A 24,083-nucleotide genomic window follows, 5' to 3' on the forward strand; every position below is an offset into this window, starting at 1 on the left:
ATATTATGTTACCACTTCTCATTAACTACATGCCACATAAGCAAAAATTTCTTGGAGTGCGCTATGTTACTTTCTAAGTTACTCCCACTATGACTAGCCTAATAAACCCGGACGGAGGGAGTATACTACACTTTATTAGAAGATACTTGGTAGAAACACGACCTGCTAACCAGGTTAATTTCCCATCGTACTTGATAGAGACACGACCACCGCCAAATCTGTTTGTACACTTGTGAACTTGAAATTATATCGTTCCTTCACATGGTACCTATTCCCTTTTTCTCTCTATAGAAAAAGCTACTTATCCCTAAGATAAGCCACCGGTGAATTCATTGTTGGACAAATCAAGGTGCTTCATTGATGGAAGCAACACGAGGCTGTCAAATGGGATTGCGCCGGACAGCCTGTTGTTGCTCAGGTTGAGATACTCAAGTTTCTTCAACACATTGATTGGTGGTATTGGTATGCCACCAGTGAATTCATTCCTGGACAAATCAATTGACCACAGAGATGGAAGCAACGCGAGGTTGTCAAATGGGATTGCGCCAGACAGGCTGTTGTTGCTCAGGTTGAGATACTCAAGCTTCTGCAACAAAATGATTGATGTTGGTACGAACCAGTTAGTTGGTTGCCGGACATCGCCAACTCTGTAAGGTTGGGAAACTTGCTCATCTCCGCCGGTAGCTCGCCGGAGATCATGTTATTCTCTGCCTTGAACACAGACAGCCCGGTTGCTGATGTTGGAAAGGTCCCAGAGAACTTGTTGTTCTCAATCCCAATCAGTGAGATGTTTTCGGATAACTTAGCTGGTAAAGTCCCTGTGAAACCATTGTAATCTATCGTCACAGTGGTCAACCTGGGTAATGACCATATCTTTGCGGGGAACTCGCCCGAGAAGCGGTTGTAAGAGAGGATGATGTTCTTCAGCAGGACACAGTCGCCAAGGTTCTCCGGGAGCATGCCAGAGAAGTGGTTCTTGAAGATGACGATCTCGTAGAGCTTTCCATTGGCGCAAAGTGAATCCGGAAGCGGGCCAGAGAGGTTGTTGTTGCAGACATCGAGGTTGCCTAGGGGCGAGTGCTTCCCGAGCTCCCGCGGGATCTCGCCGGAGAGATTGTTTTCAAATAGCCTGATGTCCCTGAGATTGGGGAGCCTCGCTATGCTCGCTGGAATTGTGCCGGTGAGCTGGTTGGAGTACATGAACAATATGCTCAGGTTCTTGAGGCTACCAAAGTCGTCCGGTATTTCTCCGGTGAGGTTGTTCGATGACACATCAAGCTCTATCAAATTCACCGACGTGATTTTGCGTGGCAGTTTCCCGGTGAGTGTATTGTTGTATAGGTACAAGAGCTGGAGCTTTCGGTGTTGCCAGACCCATGCCGGGATCTCACCGGTAAGCTTGTTACCATACATAGCGAACAACATGAGATTCTCCAGGCTGGAGTAGGCCTTTGGGATGCTGCCGGTCATGTTCATGTTGGACATCCAGAGGTAGCTCAAGTTGGTCAGCTTGGCAAACTCGGGGGGCGCCGGCGCTGGCGCAAATGGGTTCAAGGCAAGCGTCAGCTGCTCGATCCCGGCAAGCATGCTAATCTCGGCAGTTGGGTAGTACCCGGTGAACTGGTTAGTGTCAAGACGCAGAGACCTCAGCGCTTGCAGCCCACCCACGGCAGCCGGCACCGTGCCCCAAAAGTGATTGCTCGACAGGTTGAGGTGCTCCATTGCCGGTGACAAGCGGCTGATATCATCCGGAAGGACCCCGTGGAAGCTGTTGTTGGAGAGGTCGAGGAAACGGAGGTGGGAGCAGGCGTAGAGCGGGACGCCGGGGAAGCTGCCGGTAAGATTGTTGTAGGAGAGGTCGAAGCGGGTGAGGCTAGGTAGGTCGCACACCGACTCTGGCACCTGGCCGGTAATGTTTAGCTTCGACAAGGATACCCCCGTCACCGCGCGTCTGTCCTCCCCGCCGCCGCAGACCACGCCGGTCCAGTTGCAGTGGTCGGCGTTGGAGACAGGGTCCCACGACGCAAGCTGCATGGGATTTCCCCATTGTTTCTTCATAGCTAGGAGGGTGGCCAGGTCGCCGGAGGTTGGCTGCGAGCTCGATGTGCCGGCCAGCAGGAGGAAGCCGAGGAGCACAATAAGGTGGGTGGTCGACATTATTTTGTGTGGCAAGGCGCTGCCCTAGAGGTGGGGAATGGGGAGTGGCGAGTGGAGCTTGCTGCTGGCCTCATATACCCAAGCAGACTTTATACTAGAGTCGTGGGTCGTCTGCTCGAGTAAATGAGGTACACATATGCAAATATCTTACTTGGAATGGAGCGGGATACTCCAGTACTCGGTGGGAATTTCTACTACCACACAACAGAAGTAAATATCAGACAGCAACCACAGTGTACGCATGGTTCACACGATAGCACAAAAATCACATCATCATCAATGTAGGTGCATTATTTAGATAGCAAATGCGTCGGTCGGTCGTCGGAGACACCACACTTGACGTAAACTAAATGAGGTAGACATATGCTAATATCTTGAGAGGTACAACTTATAATCCTTTAGAACTTATTATACATTCTTGGTGGCGATTTCTACTATCACACAATAAAACTGATTTGAGATTTCAGTTTTATCGGACAACAACCATACATGGTTCACTATATATAGCAGAGAAATCACGTCATCATCAATATATGTGCATCTAAATAGCAACTGCGTAGCCGAGGATTCTCTCTTCAGATTTTCGTCACAGTAAAACAGTGAAGTCAAGGAACAACACCATGCATGGATCGTTTGTAATAGGGCGCGTTTGTGCCGGGTCGTCGTCGATCTGCCAGGAGACCTCATCTGGAGCTGCACAGCGGCAGCCGGCGGCCTTGTTTGCTTCTGCCTGCTATGTTGGAGGGACGTGGCTGCATGCACGTATGGCTGCTCTAACCCAAAGTAAATGCGGGCTAACATTTCATACAACTAGAAGAAAAGAAAAACAGCCTGCATCTACAAGTAAAATTTGGATATCCACTTCCACTCTTCACGTGCAAAAGCATCCACAACTTATCTTGAAAAACTGCCGGCACATGATGCCTGCCCCAAAGTACACACAGGATCTATAGCACTTGTTTTTTTTTTGCGGGGGTATATCACTTGTTCTATCTACACGTACCGGCACTACACAGGCAGCTGAGCATTTTGTTCTATTTGATGATTGTCATTAACAACTCAAAATCCGAGCATAGGTAGGTAATGATCCTATTATCAAAATTAAACTTGCTGAACCATTACCAAACATGCGGATCAATAGCCCGACCATCTCAGAGAGAGGGAGAGCAGACCGAGGACTCACCTGAACCCAGGAATAGATGGTATGAAATCTTGCCCAGCATCCAGCTTCGGTTTTTCCTTAAGTCAACTTAGTACACTTAGTAGGAGTGAACTTAGTTGAACTGATGGTACTGTATATTATCCAAGGTGTTATTCTGGAGCACTCCAGCTTCTATTTGAGATTTGCTGCTTATAAACAATTGTTTGATTGGAAGTTTGAACTATGCTATTGTTATGCTAACAGAAGAATCTACGTAGAAAGAAAAAAAGATTATATCATTCACACTTGAGCACTAGTGTTATGCTATCAGTTTTGTTTTAATTCCTGAGTTGAAAGCAGAGTCTATTGTGTGAAAACATGACCAACGATGCTTAGTTTGGTCGGTTATTTGCGCATTAGTAATATCATTCACACTTGAGCACTAGTGTTTCACGCACATGTAATACTCCCTCCATCCAAATCTGTCGAAATTTGAGCTGAATTTTGACTATAAATTTTGCTACTACAAATACAAGATATATACGTCATGGAAATTATACAGTTGGAAACCTTTTGCAAATAAGAATCTAGTACGGAGAGCGGCGATAACGCGGACGGGCTCACATGCACCCGTTTCGTGGACCAAAAATGCTACACACACGGGATAAATCAACAGGCCTTTACGGATCTGCTGATTTGTCCTTTTCTAATTGGGCTAATTAACATTTCCTCCTAATTAATCGGCCCCTCCCTGATTCTAACTGGTGGGGGTGGGTGCCAAGCCCCGTAAAGCCCCGTATTAGTCCGTTGATGTAGCAAAGCTCTTTCGTGGACCAATGGTATGGCTCGCATGTCTCGTCGGCATTTATTGGTCGAGGAAACACGATTGCGGTACTACGAAAGAAAAATTGGGGCCCAAGGACAACGTCGTGCGTTGGAGTTACCGCGGATAACATCATGTTCTCACGGTACAGGAGGGGGAGGCATGCATGTACCGACGAATGTGGGGAACGGCGTCGTTGAATGTGATCCCAAAATTAAAACCCATCACTTAGGTCGGTTTTGCACTTCCCGATGGAGAAGTCAATCCCATGGCGATGGGCGGATGTGGATCGGAATTCCTCTTGGATTCGGTCGACAGGTATTCTTTTCGTAACTCAATTTTGATTCCGCTGGTGTTGAATCATTTGGTAGCTTCTTCCTTATTCGGTGCGGTCTTCTGTTAGGTTTCCACCGCCAGCGATTGGAGGCAGAGAGCACGCCGCAGCCGTTTGGGGTTAGGGAGATCACGCCGCTGGCAGATCCGTTGTACGCAGCGTCCGAGTCCAGCATTGGTGAGGTCGGGCAGGAACTGCTGGCACCGTGAATGAAGCCGAATGCCCTTCGATCGGCGTATTCCGAGCAGTCAACGGGCAGGGACGACCCTCAGGAACCATCCTGCACAAAGAGGTAATTTGGTCGTCATAATTTCAAATTATGTGGATGTGGCGCTCGCAGCGATTGCTGCTTTGCATATGAACAGACTGATTTGTGTAGACCCTAATTGTACCTGTCATGCCGTGCTATGCCTTTGTCAGAAATAATGAAATGCATCTCCTATGTGCAGGGTTCGTGTCTGTCTTTGAAGGCATGTTTCTTAGTGTTGAGGGTTCGATTGTCGTTCATGCATAAACAGGCGTATACATAGAGTCCTGGTATTTGGTGTCATGACCACATGCTGTGCATCTCTACTTGGCGATTTGGATGATTTTCATGGGTTTGCTGTGGTTCTCTGTTATCTCCTCAAGTTTATCCCGTTGGTATGGTTAGAGGGTTAGCAGGTGTCCCGTCCATGAAGACGATGAACAACCACATCGTCAGGCCAATACCGCGGGTACAAATTGGGGGCACTGGGACTTGTGCGGCAGTCCATGTCGGGCTAGCCGGTCGGCGGTCCAACACTTGTATGTAAAATATTAGTATGAAATACGCTGCAATGCGACATGTACAAAAAAGACAAACTAATGGTCTGGGAGGATGAATAGTATCACGTGTAAAAAAGCGTCAGATAGTCTTTTTTGCACAACCCTCATTTCAACTTAATTCGTCCTGAAAATTTACACACTTGTGCATTATGCCTTCATGTATCCTTGTAACTTTTTTCATAATTTTTTGAAATATAAAAATATGAATTTTCCCAAATTTTGAATTTTGCAATTTCCGGTGTGGTTACGTTCTACAATGAGAATTGGGAATTTTACTGTATTTACGCTCGACCTACTGGAACTTGAGCACATAAGTCATGCAAATTGTAGCATGGCACCGACAGTACTGCATTGGAATTTTCTTTTGAGGGGAAACGGTACTGTCTTAGATACCTCGTTTTTTTAGACAAGCCTTAGATACCTTGTTTTTTTCTTTGAGACAAGCCTTAGATACCTTGTGGTATGATGGTACATGACCAGGCTGTTAGTTGGGTAACTTCATGGGCCGCCACATGCATACATTAAAACGGCAAAGCCTGTGCCACGGCCATATCGGGTTCCATATCTCGAGAATGACGGGCGGGTCACGATACCGCTACCACGCGAGGACGAGCACTCCTTCGAATTTCCGTCTAGTACTAGCATATTTATTTTTGCACATAACTCATCTTTATTTTATAAAAAAAAGAATTATGACCAAAGTTGGGTTCAAATTTCAAGGGCGCCATACATGTTGCCTAATTGGGATTCCATCAAGGCACACAGAACTGGGAGGCAAAACTAGAGCACAAGTGAAAATTATCTATGTTGCCTCTTCATCAGAAAAGCCAATCATTTTACCATCCATGGTGTGAGAAAGAATTTCAAAAGTAATTTTGGCAAAAGAAAAAGCAGGGACAATATAGTGACCTGGATTTACTGTCCATTTGACAATATATTAACCATGATGGATGTTCAGGAATTTGATGCTAATTTTCCCTCTTTATACATAGATTCCCAAGGTCACGGAACCCGCAAGTTGATCACCAAAACATACATCAAGTGGATCAATAGAATACCCCGTTGTCACCACGGGTATCCCACACAAGACACACATCAAGTGTTCTGAAATCCTTAAAGACTCAATCCGATAAGATAACTTCGAAGGGAAAACTCAATCCATTACAAGAGAGTAGAGGGGGAGAAACATCATAAGATCCAACTATAATAGCAAAGCTCGCGATACATCAAGATCGTGCCAAATCAAGAACACGAGAGAGATAGAGAGAGAGAGAGATCTAACACATAGCTACTGGTACATACCCTCAGCCCCGAGGGTGAACTACTCCCTCCTTGTCATGGAGAGCGCCGGGATGATGAAGATGGCCACCGGTGATGGATCCCCCCTCCAGCAGGGTGCCGGAACAGGGTCCCGATTGGTTTTTGGTGGCTGGAGAGGCTTGCGGCGGCGGAACTCCCGATCTAGGTTATTTTCTGGAGGTTTCTGTATTATAGGAATTTTTGGCTTCGGTCTCACGTCAGGGGGGTCTCCGAGTCATCCACGAGATAGGGCAGCGCGCCCAGGGGGTAGGGCATGCCCTCCACCCTCGTGGATGGCTCGGAACTCTGCCCAACTCTTTTACTCCGGGGGCTTCTTTTGGTCCATAAAAACATCAAAAATTGGCACGTCAATTGGACTCCGTTTGGTATTCCTTTTCTATAAAACTCAAAAACAAGGAAAAAAACAGAAACTGGCACTGGGCTCTAGGTTAATAGGTTAGTCCCAAAAATCATATAAAACAACATATAAATGCATATAAAACATCCAAGATGGATAATATAATAGCATGGAACAATCAAAAATTATAGATACGTTGGAGACATATCAATGTCTAACAAGTGAATTAATTCAGTGAGATTACCTCGCTGTCATCATATGCACCTACTAGTTTAGTGGTTGGCATGTATATTTTTCTTTTACATGATTGTCACTAAACAACATGCATTTATTTTGCAGCGGGATGGATGGCGAGAGGTTCTTCATTGACTTAAAAGTGGAGAATACGATTGAGCATTTCAAGAGGAGCCCGCTGCTACATGCCATCCCCGACGACCGTCTCTTTGCTCCGAGTCTGAGTTACCCGCACTTCACCGAGGATGACGGTAACCAGTTCATTCTTTCCAGGATCCACCTAATCGACCGCGTGCATGATTGCGGACTGTCCACAAAAGGCCTCTCCATGAAAGAAAATGCCGTGCTGCTTCCCCGATGCATGGTGCTTGGCTTCAAGGAGTTGAATGCCAGAGGAGTGATCGTGCCTGGAGGGGCAAAGCAGATGTCGTCTTTCTGGAGGATTTCATTCAGAAGTCTTAGGGTCTGCTGGCAGCACATCTTATGCCTCCCATACTCAAGGTCATCACTCGTCTAGCAAACGAGATGATCAACCACGAGAAGATCGTGGAGGTCCTGCGGTGCTATCCCGCCCTAATGCCTCAGTAGAACAAGGCGGTCTTCTACCGCCACGTGTACAACATCGTGCACGAGAGGTTGCAGCTCATCGTTCTCCATAACCTGCCTGCGGCTGGCTTGGTGACCAGCGATAAAGCTAATGGTGTGCAAGTCCTGCGGAACAAGCTGCTGAAGTTCGTCCCTTACACGACGGCTGGGCATCATCGGTGGGGTGACATGGTAAGATGGAATTTTGAAGTCATTAATGTGTTCATGTCCATGACAACAATGCAGTAGAATGACGCTCAAGGACTGATAAGGATGCTTCGTGTGATCGCTTCTCATCCGTTTAGGCCAAAAATGGTGATGCTGATGCAGGAGCTTTAACAGGTTGAAAAGGATGCAAAGGCAGGCAACTGACTCAATTGGCTCGGTCAGGACCTTGCTATGCGCTAGTCTGCAGAGCATTCCACCGGCGTTGCAGAGACGTTCCGAGGCTGGCGGACGAGACTTACCTGGCTTACCCAACAGAGGTTGCCACTGGTTTTTTGGAGTGCGGGGTGTACGACTGGCTGGACATGACAGCGGTCGTGCGCCCGCTTCGCTGGAGCGTTGTCTCCTTCACCAAGTGAAGACTCTTTGGCTGCCTTCGATCGTAAGCTGCGATGATCTATTATTTCTGTTCTCTTTGCTTGGGTGATGTCTGCTTCACCAACTCAAGACCGTTGTGTGTGTTGGATCGTAATTTGCTAATCTTAGCTCTCTTCGCTGAATGCCTTTGTGAATGTGTTGGCACTAAGTGCAACTACTAGTCGGACACACTAAACTACCATGACTATGTTAGTCACGTGAATGTTGTGCTATTTGGGGTGGTGGGCAACTAGATTTCTAACGCGGTGATGGATATTCTGGTTATATGATTATGTTATTTTGGGTTACCAATTATCTTTATGATGCTTTTCTGCTTAATTTTTTGTAGCAATTGTTGGTTTGCTAGCAATCGCGTTTATGATGACCTAATGAATGATTAGGTGACGCGTGAGTGTGGCATGGCAGCTGAAAGCTATGGCCAAAGGAGTGCCATGCAACACGGGCAACTCTCTCACTAGACTGCTTTAATCCACCCCTTTCGTTTTGATCCGCCAATCCTCAATCCTATCCCTCTTCCATATAAGCTCCCCCTCTCTTTCATGACACATACCCAGTAGTATTAGTAGTGATAGGGGAGGGAAAGATAATTTCTAGATTCAAAGAGATCAAAACTTTGGAAGTGCTAATTTATACCAAACTCTTACACTTTGATTTAGTTTATTGAACTATAATATAAATCATTATTTTTGTATATATTTTTTATTTTAATTACTAATTATTTAACTTGTATACGGGTTAAATATCCATTGTTTAAAAGTAATAATTTGCACCGTGGTTAAAACATTATTAAAAAATACGTGTATTTCTATGGCTGTTTGTGGATATTTTAATATCCTTCAATATTTAAATACGGGTCTCCAAAACATGTGACGTAAAAAATGTCCCAATACAAGTTTCTAGTATATGCTTTAGATATAAGCAAATAGAAAATTCTAGTGTTTATGACACGTTTATGCGGATATTGTTATCTAATAGTCATCAACGTGGTTGCTTACTAGTTTTTTCTTCATACTAGTTCTTGAATGCTTTGATGAGTCTGACAACCCATTGGCAGCATGATCTCACTACATTCGTGGAGCCGGAAAACACCGCGTGTCAGAAACACAAACATAAACTTATGTGTTAGTTTTGTATTTCCTAGTTTGATCCATAAACCATAGTTATCAGTGATGAGATGGTTTTTGTTAAATTTTTAGCAGGTAAAATAGCAAGGGGGGCTCCAATTGTTACTTAAAATTTTAAAAGTTACAAAAAGGTTATATAGTCCAAGGACCAAAAAAACAGAAAAGAGGACCCAAAGGGGATGATTACAATTCAAGATTAGGAATGAGTTTCAATGAAGGTAGCAATGTGAGGATTAACCCTGAATTTGCGAATCTCTAGATCAGCTCTTAGCAACCGACTCCAATCTTGAATAGAAGCCTCAACCCCATCAAAATAGCATAGGTTTCTCTAATTCCAAATGTTCTAAGCAACTAATATGGTAATCACTTTGAACGATGGATGGGGTCAGTCTCTATCGGTAGCCTCAGAAATCTCTTGGAGTCCCAAAGCATCATCCCACTGTATGCGCAGTGAATTCGTGCAAGCAGTACTAAAATCAGAAGTGAAGAACAAATGCTTGTTTGTTTCAAGGGAGCCTGACGTGGACATCATGCATGTGTGGTCTTCACCAATGTCAAAATGTCTCTCTAGTGTTTTTTAAGGCCAAATCTCTAGCGTTGATTCTGCCCATGAGCATAAGCCAGGCAAACCCCTTGTGTTTCATTGGGGGGGGGGGTGTTGCTGTTATGTCTAGAAAATTGTACAAATTCTTTTTGAGAGAACTACCCCCCTGCCCTGAAGGAAATATGCCCTAGAGGCAACAATAAAGTTATTATTTATTTCCTTATACCATGATAAATGTTTATTATTAATGCTAGAATTGTATTAACCGGAAACATAATACATGTGTGAATACATAGACAAACATAGTGTCACTAGTATGCCTCTACATGACTAGCTCGTTAATCGAAGATGGTTAAGTTTCCTAGCCATGGACATGAGTTGTCATTTGATTAACGGGATCACATCATTAGGAGAATGATGTGATTGACATGACCTATGCCATTAGCTTAGCACACGATCGTTTAGTATGTTGCTATTGCTTTCTTCATGACTTATACATGTTCCTATGACTATGAGATTATGCAACTCCTGTTTACCGGAGGAACACTTTGTGTGCTACCAAACATCACAACGTAACTGGGTGATTATAAAGGAGCTCTACAGGTGTCTCCAAAGGTACATGTTGGGTTGGCGTATTTCGAGATAAGGATTTGTCACTCCGATTGTCGGAGAGGTATCTCTGGGCCCTCTCGGTAATGCACATCACTTAAGCCTTGCAAGCATTGCAACTAATGAGTTAGTTGCGGGATGATGTATTACGAAACGAGTAAAGAGACTTGCCGGTAACGAGATTGAACTAGGTATTGAGATACCGACGATCGAATCTCGGGCAAGTAACATACCGATGACAAAGGGAACAACGTATGTTGTTATGCGGTCTGACCGATAAAGATCTTCATAGAATATGTGGGAGCCAATATGAGCATCCAGGTTCCGCTATTGGTTATTGACCGGAGACGTGTCTCGGTCATGTCTACATAGTTCTCGAACCCGTAGGGTCCGCATGCTTAACGTTTTGATGATAGTTATATTATGAGTTTATAGGTTTTGATGTACCGAAGGTTGTTCGGAGTCCTGGGTGTGATCACGGACATGACGAGGAGTCTTGAAATGGTCAAGACATGAAGATTGATATATTGGAAGCCTATGTTTGGATATCGGAAGTGTTCTGGGTGAAATCGGGATTTTACCGGAGTACCGGGAGGTTACCGGAACCCCCCGGGAACTTAATGGGCCTTAGTGGGCCTAGGTGGAAGAGAGGAGAGGAGGCAAGGGCTGGGCCGCACGCCCCTCCCCCTAGTCCGAATAGGACAAGGAGAGGGGGGCGGCGCCCCCTTCCTTCCTTCTCCTCCACTCCTTCCCCCTCCCAAGTCCTAATCCAACTAAGAAAGGGGGGAGTCCTACTCCCTGTGGGACGGGAGTAGGACTCCTCCGGCGCGCCTCCTCCCTTGGCCGGCCGCACCCCCCTTGCTCCTTTATAAACGGGGGCAAGGGGCACCCCATAGACACAACAATTGATCGTTTGATCTTTTAGCCGTGTGCGGTGCCCCCCTCCACCATAGTCCACCTCGATAATACTGTAGCGGTGCTTAGGCGAAGCCCTTCGTCGGTAGAACATCAACATCGTCACCACGCCGTCGTGCTGACGAAACTCTCCCTCAACACTCAGCTGGATCGAAGTTCGAGGGACGTCATCGGGCTGAACGTGTGCTGAACTCGGATGTGCCGTGCGTTTGGTACTTGATCGGTCGGATCGTGAAGACGTACGACTACATCAACCGCCTTGTGCTAACGCTTCCGCTTTCGGTCTACGAGGGTACGTGGACAACACTCTCCCCTCTCGTTGCTATGCACCACCATGATCTTGCGTGTGCGTAGGAATTTTTTTGAAATTACTACGTTCCCCAACAGTGGCATCCGAGCCTGGTTTTATGCGTAGATGTCATATGCACGAGTAGAACACAAGTGAGTTGTGGGCGATATAAGTCATACTGTTTACCAGCATGTCATACTTTGGTTCGGCGGCATTGTTGAATGAAGTGGCCCGGACCGACATTACGCGTATGCTTACGCGAGACTGGTTCTACTGACATGCTTTGCACACAGGTGGCTAGCGGGTGTCAGTTTTCCAACTTTAGTTGAACTGAGTATGGCTACGCCTGGGCCCTGAGAAGGTTAAAATAGCACCAACTTGACAAACTATCGTTGTGGTTTCTGATGCGTAGGTAAGAACGGTTCTTGCTAAGCCCGTAGCAGCCACGTAAAACTTGCAACAACAAAGTAGAGGACGTCTAACTTGTTTTTGCAGGGCATGTTGTGATGTGATATGGTCAAGACATGATGCTAAATTTTATTGTATGAGATGATCATGTTTTGTAACCGAGTTATCGGCAACTGGCAGGAGCCATGCATATGGTTGTCACTTTATTGTATGCAATGCAATCGCCCTGTAATGCTTTACTTTATCACTAAGCGGTAGCGATAGTCGTAGAAGCATAAGATTGGCGAGACGACAACGATGCTACGATGGAGATCAAGGTGTCGCGCCGGTGACGATGGTGATCATGGAGGTGCTTCGGAGATGGAGATCACAAGCACAAGATGATGATGGCCATATCATATCACTTATATTGATTGCATGTGATGTTTATCTTTTATGCATCTTATCTTGCTTTGGTTGACGGTAGCATAATAAGATGATCCCTCACTAAATTATCAAAGTATAAGTGTTCTCCTTGAGTATGCACCGTTGCGAAAGTTCTTCGTGCTGAGACACCACGTGATGATCGGGTGTGATAGGCTCTACGTTCAAATACAACGGATGCAAAACAGTTGCACACACGGAATACTCAGGTTAAACTTGACGAGCCTAGCATATAACAGATATGGCCTCGGAACACGGAGACCGAAAGGTCGAGCGTGAATCATATGGTAGATATGATCAACATAGCGATGTTCACCATTGAAACTACTCCATCTCACGTGATGATCGGACATGGTTTAGTTGATTTGGATCACGTGATCACTTAGAGGATTAGAGGGATGTCTATATAAGTGGGAGTTCTTAAGTAATATGATTAATTGAACTTAAATTTATCATGAACTTAGTACCTGATAGTATCTTGCTTGTCTATGTTGATTGTAGATAGATGGCCCGTGTTGTTGTTCCGTTGAATTTTAATGCGTTCCTAGAAAAATATATGTTGAAAGATGTTAGTAGCAATGATGCGGATTGGATCCGTTATCTGAGGTTTTTCCTCATTGCTGCATAGAAGAATTATGTCCTTGATGCACCGCTAGGTGATAGACCAATTGCAGGAGCAGATGCAAACGTTATGAATGTTTGGCAAGCTCGATATGATGACTACTTGATAGTTTAGTGCACCATGCTTTACGGCTTAGAACCGGGACTTCAAAAATATTTTGAACGCTACGGAGCATACAAGATGTTCCAAGAGTTGAAATTGGTATTTCATACTCATGCCCGTGTCGAGAGGTATGAGACCTCTAACAATACTTTGCCTACAAGATGGAGGAGAATAGCTCAACCAGTGAGCATGTGCTCAGATTGTCTGAGTACTACAATCACTTGATTCAACTGGGAGTTAATCTTCCAGATGATAGCGTCATTGAAAGAATTCTCCAATCACTGCCACCAAGCTACAAGAGCTTCGTGATGAACTATAACATGCAAGGGATGGATAAGACCATTCCCGAGCTCTTTGCAATGCTAAAGGCTACGGAGGTAGAAATCAAGAAGGAGCATCAAGTGTTGATGGTCAACAAGACCACTAGTTTCAAGAAAAAGGGCAAAGGGAAGAAGAAGGGAAACTTCAAGAAGAATAGCAAGCAAGTTGCTGCTCAAGAGAAGAAACCCAAGTCTGGACCTAAGCCTGAAACTGAGTGCTTCTACTACAAGCAGACTGGTCATTGGAAGCGGAACTGCCCCAAGTATTTGGTGGATAAGAAGGATGGCAAGGTGAACAAAGGTATATGTGATATACATGTTATTGATGTGTACCTTACTAATCTCGCAGTAGCACCTGGTTATTTGATACTAGTTATGTTGCTAATATTTGCAACTCGAAACAGGGGCTATGGATTAAGCGAAGATTGGCTAAGGACGAGGTGACGATGTGTGTGGGAAATGGTTCCAAAGTTGATGTGATCACGGTCGGCACGCTACCTCTACATCTACCTTCGGGATTAGTATTAGACCTAAATAATTGTTATTTGGTGCCAGCGTTGAGCATGAACATTATATCTGGATCTTGTTTGATGCGAGACGGTTATTCATTTAAATCAGAGAATAATGGTTCTATTTATATGAGTAATATCTTTTATGGTCATGCACCCTTGAAGAGTGGTCTATTCTTATTGAATCTCAATAGTAGTGACACACATATTCATAATGTTGAAACCAAAAGATGCAGAGTTGATAATGATAGTGCAACTTATTTGTGGCACTGCCGTTTAGGTCATATCGGTGTAAAGCGCATGAAGAAACTCCATACTGATGGACTTTTGGAACCACTTGATTATGAATCACTTGGTACTTGCGAATCGTGCCTCATGGGCAAGATGACTAAAACGCCGTTCTCCGGAACTATGGAGAGAGCAACAGATTTGTTGGAAATCATACATACAGATGTATGTGGTCCGATGAATGTTGAGGCTTGTGGCATATATCGTTATTTTCTCACCTTCCCAGATGACTTAAGCAGATATGGGTATATCTACTTGATGAAACACATGTCTGAAACATTTGAAAAGGTTCAAAGAATTTCAGAGTGAAGTGGAGAATCATCGTAACAAGAAAAATAAAAGTTTCTATGATATGATCACGGGGGAGAATATTTGAGTTACGAATTTGGTCTTCAATTAAAATAATGTGGAATAGTTTCACAAACTCATGCCACCTGGAACACCACATCATAATGGTGTATCCGAACGTCATAACCGTACTTTATTGGATATAGTGCAATCTATGATGTCTCTTACCGATCTACCACTATCGTTTTGGGGTTATGCATTAGAGACAGCTGTATTCATGTTAAATAGGGCACCTTCTAAATCCGTTGAGACGACACTACATGAACTGTGGTTTAGCAAGAAACCAAAGTTGTCGTTTCTTAAAGTTTGGGGTTGTGATGCTTATGTGAAAAAGTTTCATCCTAAATAAGCTCAAACCCAAATCGGAGAAATGTGTCTTCATAGGATACCCAAAAGAGACAGTTGAGTACACCTTCTATCACAGATCCGAAGGCAAGACATTCGTTGCTAAGAATGGATCCTTTCTAGAGAAGGAGTTTCTCTCGAAAGAAGTGAGTGGGAGGAAAGTATAACTTGATGAGGTAACTGTACCTGCTCTCTTATTGGAAAGTAGTTCATCACAGAAACCGGTTTCTGTGACACCTACACCAATTAGTGAGGAAGTTAATGATGATGATCATGAAACTTCAGATCAAGTTACTACTGAACCTCGTAGATCAACCAGAGTAAGATCCGCACCAGAGTGGTACGGTAATCCAGTTCTGGAAGTCATGCTACTAGATCATGATGAACCTCCGAACTATGAAGAAGCGATGGTGAGCCCAGATTCCGCAAAATGGCTTGAGCCATGAAATCTGAGATGGGATCCATGTATGAGAACAAAGTATGGACTTTGGTTGACTTGCCAGATGATCGGCAAGTAATTGAGAATAAATGGATCTTCAAGAAGAAGACTAACGCTGACGGTAATGTTACTGTCTACAAAGCTCGACTTGTTGCGGAAGGTTTTCGACAAGTTCAAGGGATTGACTACGATGAGACCTTCTCACCCGTAGCGATGCTTAAGTCTGTCCGAATCATGTTAGCGATTGCCGCATTTTATGATTATGAAATTTTGCAAATGGATGTCAAAACTGCATTCCTGAATGGATTTCTGGAAGAAGAGTTGTATATGATGCAACCGGAAGGTTTTGTCGATCCAAAGGGAGCTAACAAAGTGTGCAAGCTCCAGCGATCCATCTATGGACTGGTGCAAACATCTCGGAGTTGGAATATACGCTTTGATGAGTTGATCAAAGCATATAGTTTTATATAGACTTACAATGAAGCCTGTATTTACAAGAAAGTGAGTGGGAGCACTACAACATTTCTGATGAGTATATGTGAATGACATATTGTTGATCGGAAATAATGTAGAATTATTCTGCAAAGCATAAAGGAGTGTTTGAAAGGAGTTTTTCAAAGAAATGCCTCAGTGAAGCTGCTTACATATTGAGCATAAAGATTTATAGAGATAAATCAAGACGCTTGATAAGTTTTTTCAATGAGTACATACCTTGACAAGATTTTGAAGTAGTTCAAAATGGAACAGTCAAAGACAGAGTTCTTGCCTGTGTTACAAGGTGTGAGATTGAGTAAGACTCAAAACCCGACCACGGTAGAAGATAGAAAGAGAGTGAAAGTCATTCCCTATGCCTCAGCCATAGGTTCTATAAAGTATGCCATGCTGTGTGCCAGATCTATTGTATAGCCTACACTGTGTTTAGCAAGGAAGTACAATAGTGATCTAGGAGTAGATCACTGGACAGCAGTCAAAATTATCCTTAGTGGATTAAGGATATGTTTCTCGATTATGGAGGTGATAAAAGGTTCATCCTAAAGGGTTACATCGATGCAAGTTTTGACACTGATCCAGATGACTCTAAGTCTTAATCTGGATACATATTGAAAGTGGGAGCAATTAGCTAAAGTAGCTCCATGCAGAGCATTGTAGGCATAGAAATTTGCAAAATACATACAGATCTGAATGTGGCAGACCCGTTGACTAAACTTCTCTTCTAAGCAAAACATGATCACACCTTAGTACTCTTTGGGTGTTAATCACATAGCGATGTGAACTAGATTATTGACTCTAGTAAACCCTTTTGGGTGTTAGTCACATAGTGATGTGAACTGATCACATAAAGATGTGAACTATTGGTGTTAAATCACATGACGATGTGAACTAGACTATTGACTCTAGTGCAAGTGGGAGACTGAAGGAAATATGCCCTAGAGGCAATAATAAAGTTATTATTTATTTCCTTATATCATGATAAATGTTTATTATTCATGCTAGAATTGTATTAACCGTAAACATAATACATGTGTGAATACATAGACAAACATAGTGTCACTAGTATGCCTCTACTTGACTAGCTCGTTAATCGAAGATGGTTAAGTTTTCTAGCCATGGAGATGAGTTGTCATTTGATTAATGGGATCACATCATTAGGATAATGATGTGATTGACATGACCCATTCCGTTAGCTTAGCACACGATCGTTTAGTATGTTGCTATTGCTTTCTTCATGACTTATACATGTTCCTATGACTATGAGATTATGCAACTCCCGTTTACCGGAGGAACACTTTGTGTGCTACCAAACGTCACAACGTAACTGGGTGATTATAAAGGAGCTCTACAGGTGTCTCCAAAGGTACATGTTGGGTTGGCGTATTTCGAGATTAGGATTTGTCACTCTGATTGTCGGAGAGGTATCTCTGGGCCCTCTCGGTAATGCACATCACTTAAGCCTTGCAAGCATTACAACTAATGAGTTAGTTGCGGGATGATGTATTACGGAACGAGTAAAGAGACTTGCCGGTAACGAGATTGAAATAGGTATTGAGATACCGACGATCGAATCTCGGGCAAGTAACATAATGATGACAAAGGGAACAACGTATGTTGTTATGCGGTGTGAACGATAAAGTGTTGGGGAACGTTGCAGAAAACAAAAATTTTCCTACGGTTTCACCAAGATCTATCTATGAGTTCATCTAGCAACGAGTGATTAGATGCATCTACGTACCTTGTAGATCGCGAGCGGAAGCGTTCAAAGAACGGGGATGATGTAGTCGAACACGACGTGATCCAAATCACCGAAGATCTTAGCACCGAACGGACGATGCCTCCGCGTTCAACACACGTACGGAACGGATGACGTCTCCTCCTTTCTTGATCCAGCAAGGGGGGAAGAGAGGTTGATGAAGATCCAGCAGCACGACGGCGTGGTGGTGGATGCAGGGCGTCACAGTAGCAGGGCTTCGCCTATACTACGAGAGTGAGACGTAACGGGGAGAGAGGAAGCACCAAAGGCTGAGGTATGAAGTCCTCCCTCTCCTCAACTATATATAGGAGGTCCAAGGGGGGGGTGCGCAGCCTAGGAGATCTAATCTCCTAGGTGCGGCGGCCAGGGGAGGTTTCCCTCCCCCCCAAGGCACTTAGGGGTGCCTTCCACTAGTGGGACTCCTCCCATATGGAAACCCTAGGCGCATGGGCCTAGTGGGGCTGGTGCCCTTGGCCCATGTAGGCCAAGGCGCACCCCCTACAGCCCATGTGGCCCCCCCGGGACAGGTGGCCCCACCCGGTGGGCCCCCGGGACCCCTCCGGTGGTCCCGGTACAATACCGATAACCCCGAAACTTGTCCCGATGGCCGAAACAGCACTTCCTATATATAATTCTTTACCTCCGGACCATTCCGGAACTCCTCGTGACGTCCGGGATCTCATCCGGGACTCCGAACAACATTCGGGTTACTGCATATACATATCTTCACAACCCTAGCGTCACCGAACCTTAAGTGTGTAGACCCTACGGGTTCGGGAGACAAGCAGACATGACCGAGACGACTCTCCAGTCAATAACCAACAGCGGGATCTGGATACCCATGTTGGCTCCCACATGCTCCACGATGATCTCATCGGATGAACCACGATGTCGAGGATTAATCAACCCCGTATACAATTCCCTTTGTCAATCGGTATGTTACTTGCCCGAGACTCGATCGTCGGTATCCCAATACCTTGTTCAATCTCGTTACCGGCAAGTCACTTTACTCGTACCGTAATGCATGATCCTGTGATCAACCACTTGGTCATCTTGAGCTCATAATGATGATGCATTACCGAGTGGGCCCAGTGATACCTCTCCGTTATATGGAGTGACAAATCCCAGTCTCGATCCGTGTCAACCCAACAGACACTTTCGGAGATACCTGTAGTGCACCTTTATAGTCACCCAGTTACGTTGTGACGTTTGATACACCCAAAGCACTCCTACGGTATCCGGGAGTTACACGATCTCATGGTCAAAGGAAAAGATACTTGACATTGGAAAAGCTCTAGCAAACGAACTACACGATCTTTGTGCTATGCTTAGGATTGGGTCTTGTCCATCACATCATTCTCCTAATGATGTGATCCCGTTATCAATGACATCCAATGTCCATAGTCAGGAAATCATGACTATCTGTTGATCAACGAGCTAGTCAACTAGAGGCTTACTAGGGACATATTATGGTCTATGTATTCACACGTGTATTACGATTTCCGGATAATACAGTTATAGCATGAAGAAAGACAATTATCATGAACAAAGAAATATAATAATAATGCTTTTATTATTGCCTCTAGGGCATATTTCCAACATAAAGATCTTCATAGAATATGTGGGAGCCAATATGAGCATCCAGGTTCCGCTATTGGTTATTGACCGGAGACGTGTCTCAGTCATGTCTACATAGTTCTCGAACCCGTAGGGTCCGCACGCTTAACGTTTCGATGACAGTTATATTATGAGTTTATATGTTTTGATGTACCGAAGGTTGTTCGGAGTCCCGGATGTGATCACGGACATGACGAGGAGTCTCGAAATGGTCGAGACATGAAGATTGATATATTGGAAGCCTATGTTTGGATATCGGAAGTGTTCCGGGTGAAATCGGGATTTTACCGGAGTACCGGGAGGTTATCGGAACCCCCCGGGAACTTAATGGGCCTTAGTGGGCCTAGGTGGAAGAGAGGAGAGGAGGCAAGGGCTGGGCCGCACGCCCCTCCCCCTTGTCCGAATAGGACAAGGAGAGGGGGGCGGCGCCCCCCTTCCTTCCTTCTCCTCCACTCCTTCCCCCTCCCAAGTCCTAATCCAACTAGGAAAGGGGGTGGAGTCCTACTCCCGGTGGGAGTAGGACTCCTCTGGCGCGCCTCCTCCCTTGGCCGGCCGCACCCCCCCTTGCTCCTTTATATACGGGGGCAAGGGGGCACCCCATAGACACAACAATTGATCGTTTGATCTTTTAGCCATGTGCGGTGCCCCCCTCCACCATAGTCCACCTCGATAATACTGGTGGTGCTTAGGTGAAGCCCTGCGTCGGTAGAACATCAACATCGTCACCATGACGTCGTGCTGACGAAACTCTCCCTCAACACTCGGCTGGATCGGAGTTCGAGGGACGTCATCGGGCTGAACGTGTGCTGAACTCGGAGGTGCCGTGCATTCGGTACTTGATCGGTCGGATCGTGAAGACGTACGACTACATCAACCGCGTTGTGCTAACGCTTCCGCTTTTGGTCTACGAGGGTACGTGGACAACACTCTCCCCTCTCGTTGCTATGCATCACCATGATCTTGCGTGTGCGTAGGAATTTTTTTGAAATTACTACGTTCCCCAACACCCCCCTCCCCCAACACAAAATAGACGCTGACTCTAACATGACCTATCCCAGCTTATCAGTACTATGAAAAAGGCTACTAGCAGCGCGGGTACCCGCGCTCCTAGTATCACGCTACAACTAATAGTTAGGAGTAGCGTGGGTTAAACCCGCGCTACTACTATGTTTGTTAGTAGTAGCGTGTGCCACCTACGCTACTGCTATTTCGTACCCGCGCTACTACTAACGAACTAGTAGTAGCGTGTCTATAATACCAACGCTACTAGTATCCTAAATACTAGTAGTGAGCAGCTTTTTCCCACGCTACTACTAACTTATTAGAAATTTAAAAAAATAAAATCAATCAATTCCATTTTATGCATACAATTCTTACAACTAAAACAAGCCCGGATTTGTAATAAACCAGCAGCATTACACATCACTACAAATACAAGATTTATAGTAAATCAGGAGCATTAAAGCATATCCAGACATCTACACTTCTTGCCTGGTCACTTCTAGTCCAAACACAATTGAAAGCAAACCAAAATGCATAGAAACACCAAAGAGTGGAATTCTATCCCTCCAAATGATCTGCTCCCTCCGCATCCTTGCAATCATCTTCTTCTCCCTTATGTGCTTGTCCCATTTATGAATGTGATCCATAATGACATTTGTTTCTCTGAAAACCGGTAATTTCACCCCAAAAAAATACTTTGTCTTGCCAGTTCTTAGTTTCTTTGATGGTTTCACGGCCATTTCATCCAATAGATTTCTGTACAAAGCAATGAACAATTAAAATTAAATTACAGTAGACATATATTTCTTGCATGTTTTGTTGTACAGTAGCTACGGGAATAAATATAAGAAAGCGAAAAAGTGAGTGATTTCTATTAACAAGACATCGCCTATGTAATATTGTATTGAGACAGACAAACTGAAATATTAGAACAATTTTGTATAGCAATAACACCAATAGCTCATCATATTAGTAAGTGGAGAATTGTGAGGCACAAATTACTAAGCTCGATGGAGTCAAAGAAATGAGCATGCTTATCCATGAAGAACAATTAGCGAGTCATTAATCTCTGAGCTCCTAGTTGCTTCAGAAGATTTATTCAAAACTATATTCTCTTTGTTCAGCAACAACTCTGTAATCTGAAAGTGTTCTGAAATCTCATATTCAACTATTACTAGTTTTGGTAAAGCTAGTATAGAGAGCTGAAACAAATCTGGAAGATATAATTTTCATAGTGACATTCTTTGTCGTGTGTATGACAGCGCCGTTTTTGTTTCATGGTGGTACATTAACTTAATTTTCAAATTGACTAGGACTAGTCAGATATCACAATCAGTGGATCTCAAAAAGATGTAAACGCGGATGCATTGAAACTGTGCATCCATCGATAATACTATAACAAGCGCCAATCTAAGAATGTTTCTACTTGCACCATCATAACCAAATGATAGGGAGTGAGAGGATCCATACTCTTTGTCCGGGGAGTCCGACTGACTGCCCATGTGTTTGCGGTGATGCCGTGATGGAGGCATGCACTGCATCGATAGAACACAGGACACAAACAAGTTAGTAATCCCCATCTCTACCTCCACATGATAAGCAGAAGCAATCAGCAGCGAGTCTCCAGAATGGCCGGCGCTCCTATTTCTTCCGGTTCTTCTTCTACTGCTTGGCTGCTGGCAGAGCGATCATTATGTATATTTCTAAGCCGTTGACAACAATATGACACTCGAATTGAACCGTCATCATTTATAAAAGCATATAGACTGGTACTAGTCCAACTAGACACTATTCAACCATGTAACCATGCAAACAAAAACTGTCTATGACACAACTAGGCTACAACTGGTCATTTGGATCTTTTCTAGTTCTTCAGTTGCGTCTGCAGAGGAAGCCCTTGATCCTGCTGAAGACAATGTGCTAGTAGCCTACTACTGCAGGAAAAAAAGAAACAACCATAAGCTATTTGACTAAATTACACGTGCAGATAGTTGATTTGAGCAACTTAGATATTACCAGTAAACCGACTTTGTAAGTACAGTACAAAAGAAATTGCAAGCAAACTGAATTTACCACTGCCAGTAGCCCGGTACAAAAGAATTGCATCTAAACTGAATTTATAAAGACAATACAGTGCAAGTTTCATCAGCTATATACAACAGAAATATAACATGAGGCACAACTATTTAGTAACTATGTACTGTTCTGTGACTATGAGCTGAGCTACCAAATGCAAACAGGAATGCAAGATTCATCATGTGCTACCTCCACCAACCAGAAAATAAAATACATATCTGCAACTGATTGTATTTGCTACAGAATACAGCACAAAGCATTGACAGGTTGTACATGTACAAATACGAAATATTTATACTACAATATTTGGTGAGAATTAAAGGTAAACTGAATTTAACACTGCCTGTGCAAAAGAAATCAGCAACACAATCTTGAATGGCCTGGGGCATTGCGCATCATATAGGAAGAACAATATGCATAGCAGGCGGTGCGGAGGAACGGGACGAGCAGCGGCGAGGCTTGGGGACGACAGGATGGCGGGGCGGATCCGGGCGGCGGCTGTCCGTGGCGGTGTCAGCGGTAGGAGCTCAAGGCGGCCGCATGGATCCTGTAGAGAGGGCAGAGAGATGAAGAGGAGGAAGGAGGAGGAGGCAGGAAGAGAGGGGCGATGGTATTTGGTGGTTGCCGGCGACGACGCAGGTCGCCGGATCTGCTGCTTATTGGTATGATTTGGTGGGTGCAGGGAGCAGCGGCGGGGAGGTGGTGGGCGGCATGGTGGTGGAGCTGGATGTCGATGCGGTGGTGGTGGAGGGGGTCGAGGCGGAGGTGGAGCCGGTGGTGGTGGTGGTGGATATATGGGTCGAGGGGATAAGGGAGGTAGGGAGGGCAGAGAGCCAAGCGAGAGAGGGGACAAGGGAGAGGAGGGGTGCGGTGCCCGTGAGCCGTGCTACCACTACAGTCGCACCGGTAGCGTGGCCTAGCAAATCCGCGCTCCTACTAAATCGGGTTCTTCAACGGATTTTGTTGACAAATAGTAGTAGCGCAGGTAGTATCTCACGCGCTACAACTATTCATTAGTGGTAGCGCGTGTCATACAACCCACGCTACTATTATAGTGTGTCTACGGGACACGATTAGGAATATTTACTAGTAGTGTGTTTTTTCGGCCGCGCATTATCAGTAATCTTTACTAGTAGCGTTGGTTAATATAGCGCGTTACTGCTACTTAGTTGTAGCGCGGGTCAAAATAGCGCGCTAGTGTTAAAATTATGTGTATAAAGTTTTTCCTAATAGTGTATTTCTAAAAATCTCCAGTTCAACTCTGGCTTCTAAAGACAATGGCAAGGCAAAGTTGTCAGCCAGCACAGGCTTTTCAGAGAATTATTCCAGAGAGATGACTTCTTTTGCAAAAGCAAACAATGTTCGTGGTCGTGCCCTTCCTAGAGGCACCATCTTGGAGTCGTCGGTCCGGCATATCCGTTACACATCCTCCTGGACGATCGCTCCTCGTAGTGGTGTTCTCCGTCGGCTCTTAGTGGATTCGTTTTGCTCATCTTTTAGGTTCTTTGTAGTCG

General features: G+C 44.7%; 1 protein-coding gene across 1 annotated transcript; it reads right to left on the bottom strand.

Annotated features, from left to right (window-relative positions):
* Window positions 1-50: 50 nt before the first annotated feature.
* LOC125540588 (receptor-like protein 52) lies at window positions 51-2,208 on the bottom strand. The gene has a single exon (XM_048704195.1). The coding sequence runs from the start codon at window positions 2,155-2,157 to the stop codon at window positions 565-567; it is 1,593 nt and encodes a 530-aa protein (XP_048560152.1). The 5' UTR covers window positions 2,158-2,208; the 3' UTR covers window positions 51-564.
* Between the last annotated feature and the right edge of the window lie 21,875 nt (window positions 2,209-24,083).

Source organism: Triticum urartu, chromosome 2, assembly GCF_003073215.2.
Source record: "Triticum urartu cultivar G1812 chromosome 2, Tu2.1, whole genome shotgun sequence".
NCBI lineage: Eukaryota > Viridiplantae > Streptophyta > Magnoliopsida > Poales > Poaceae > Triticum > Triticum urartu.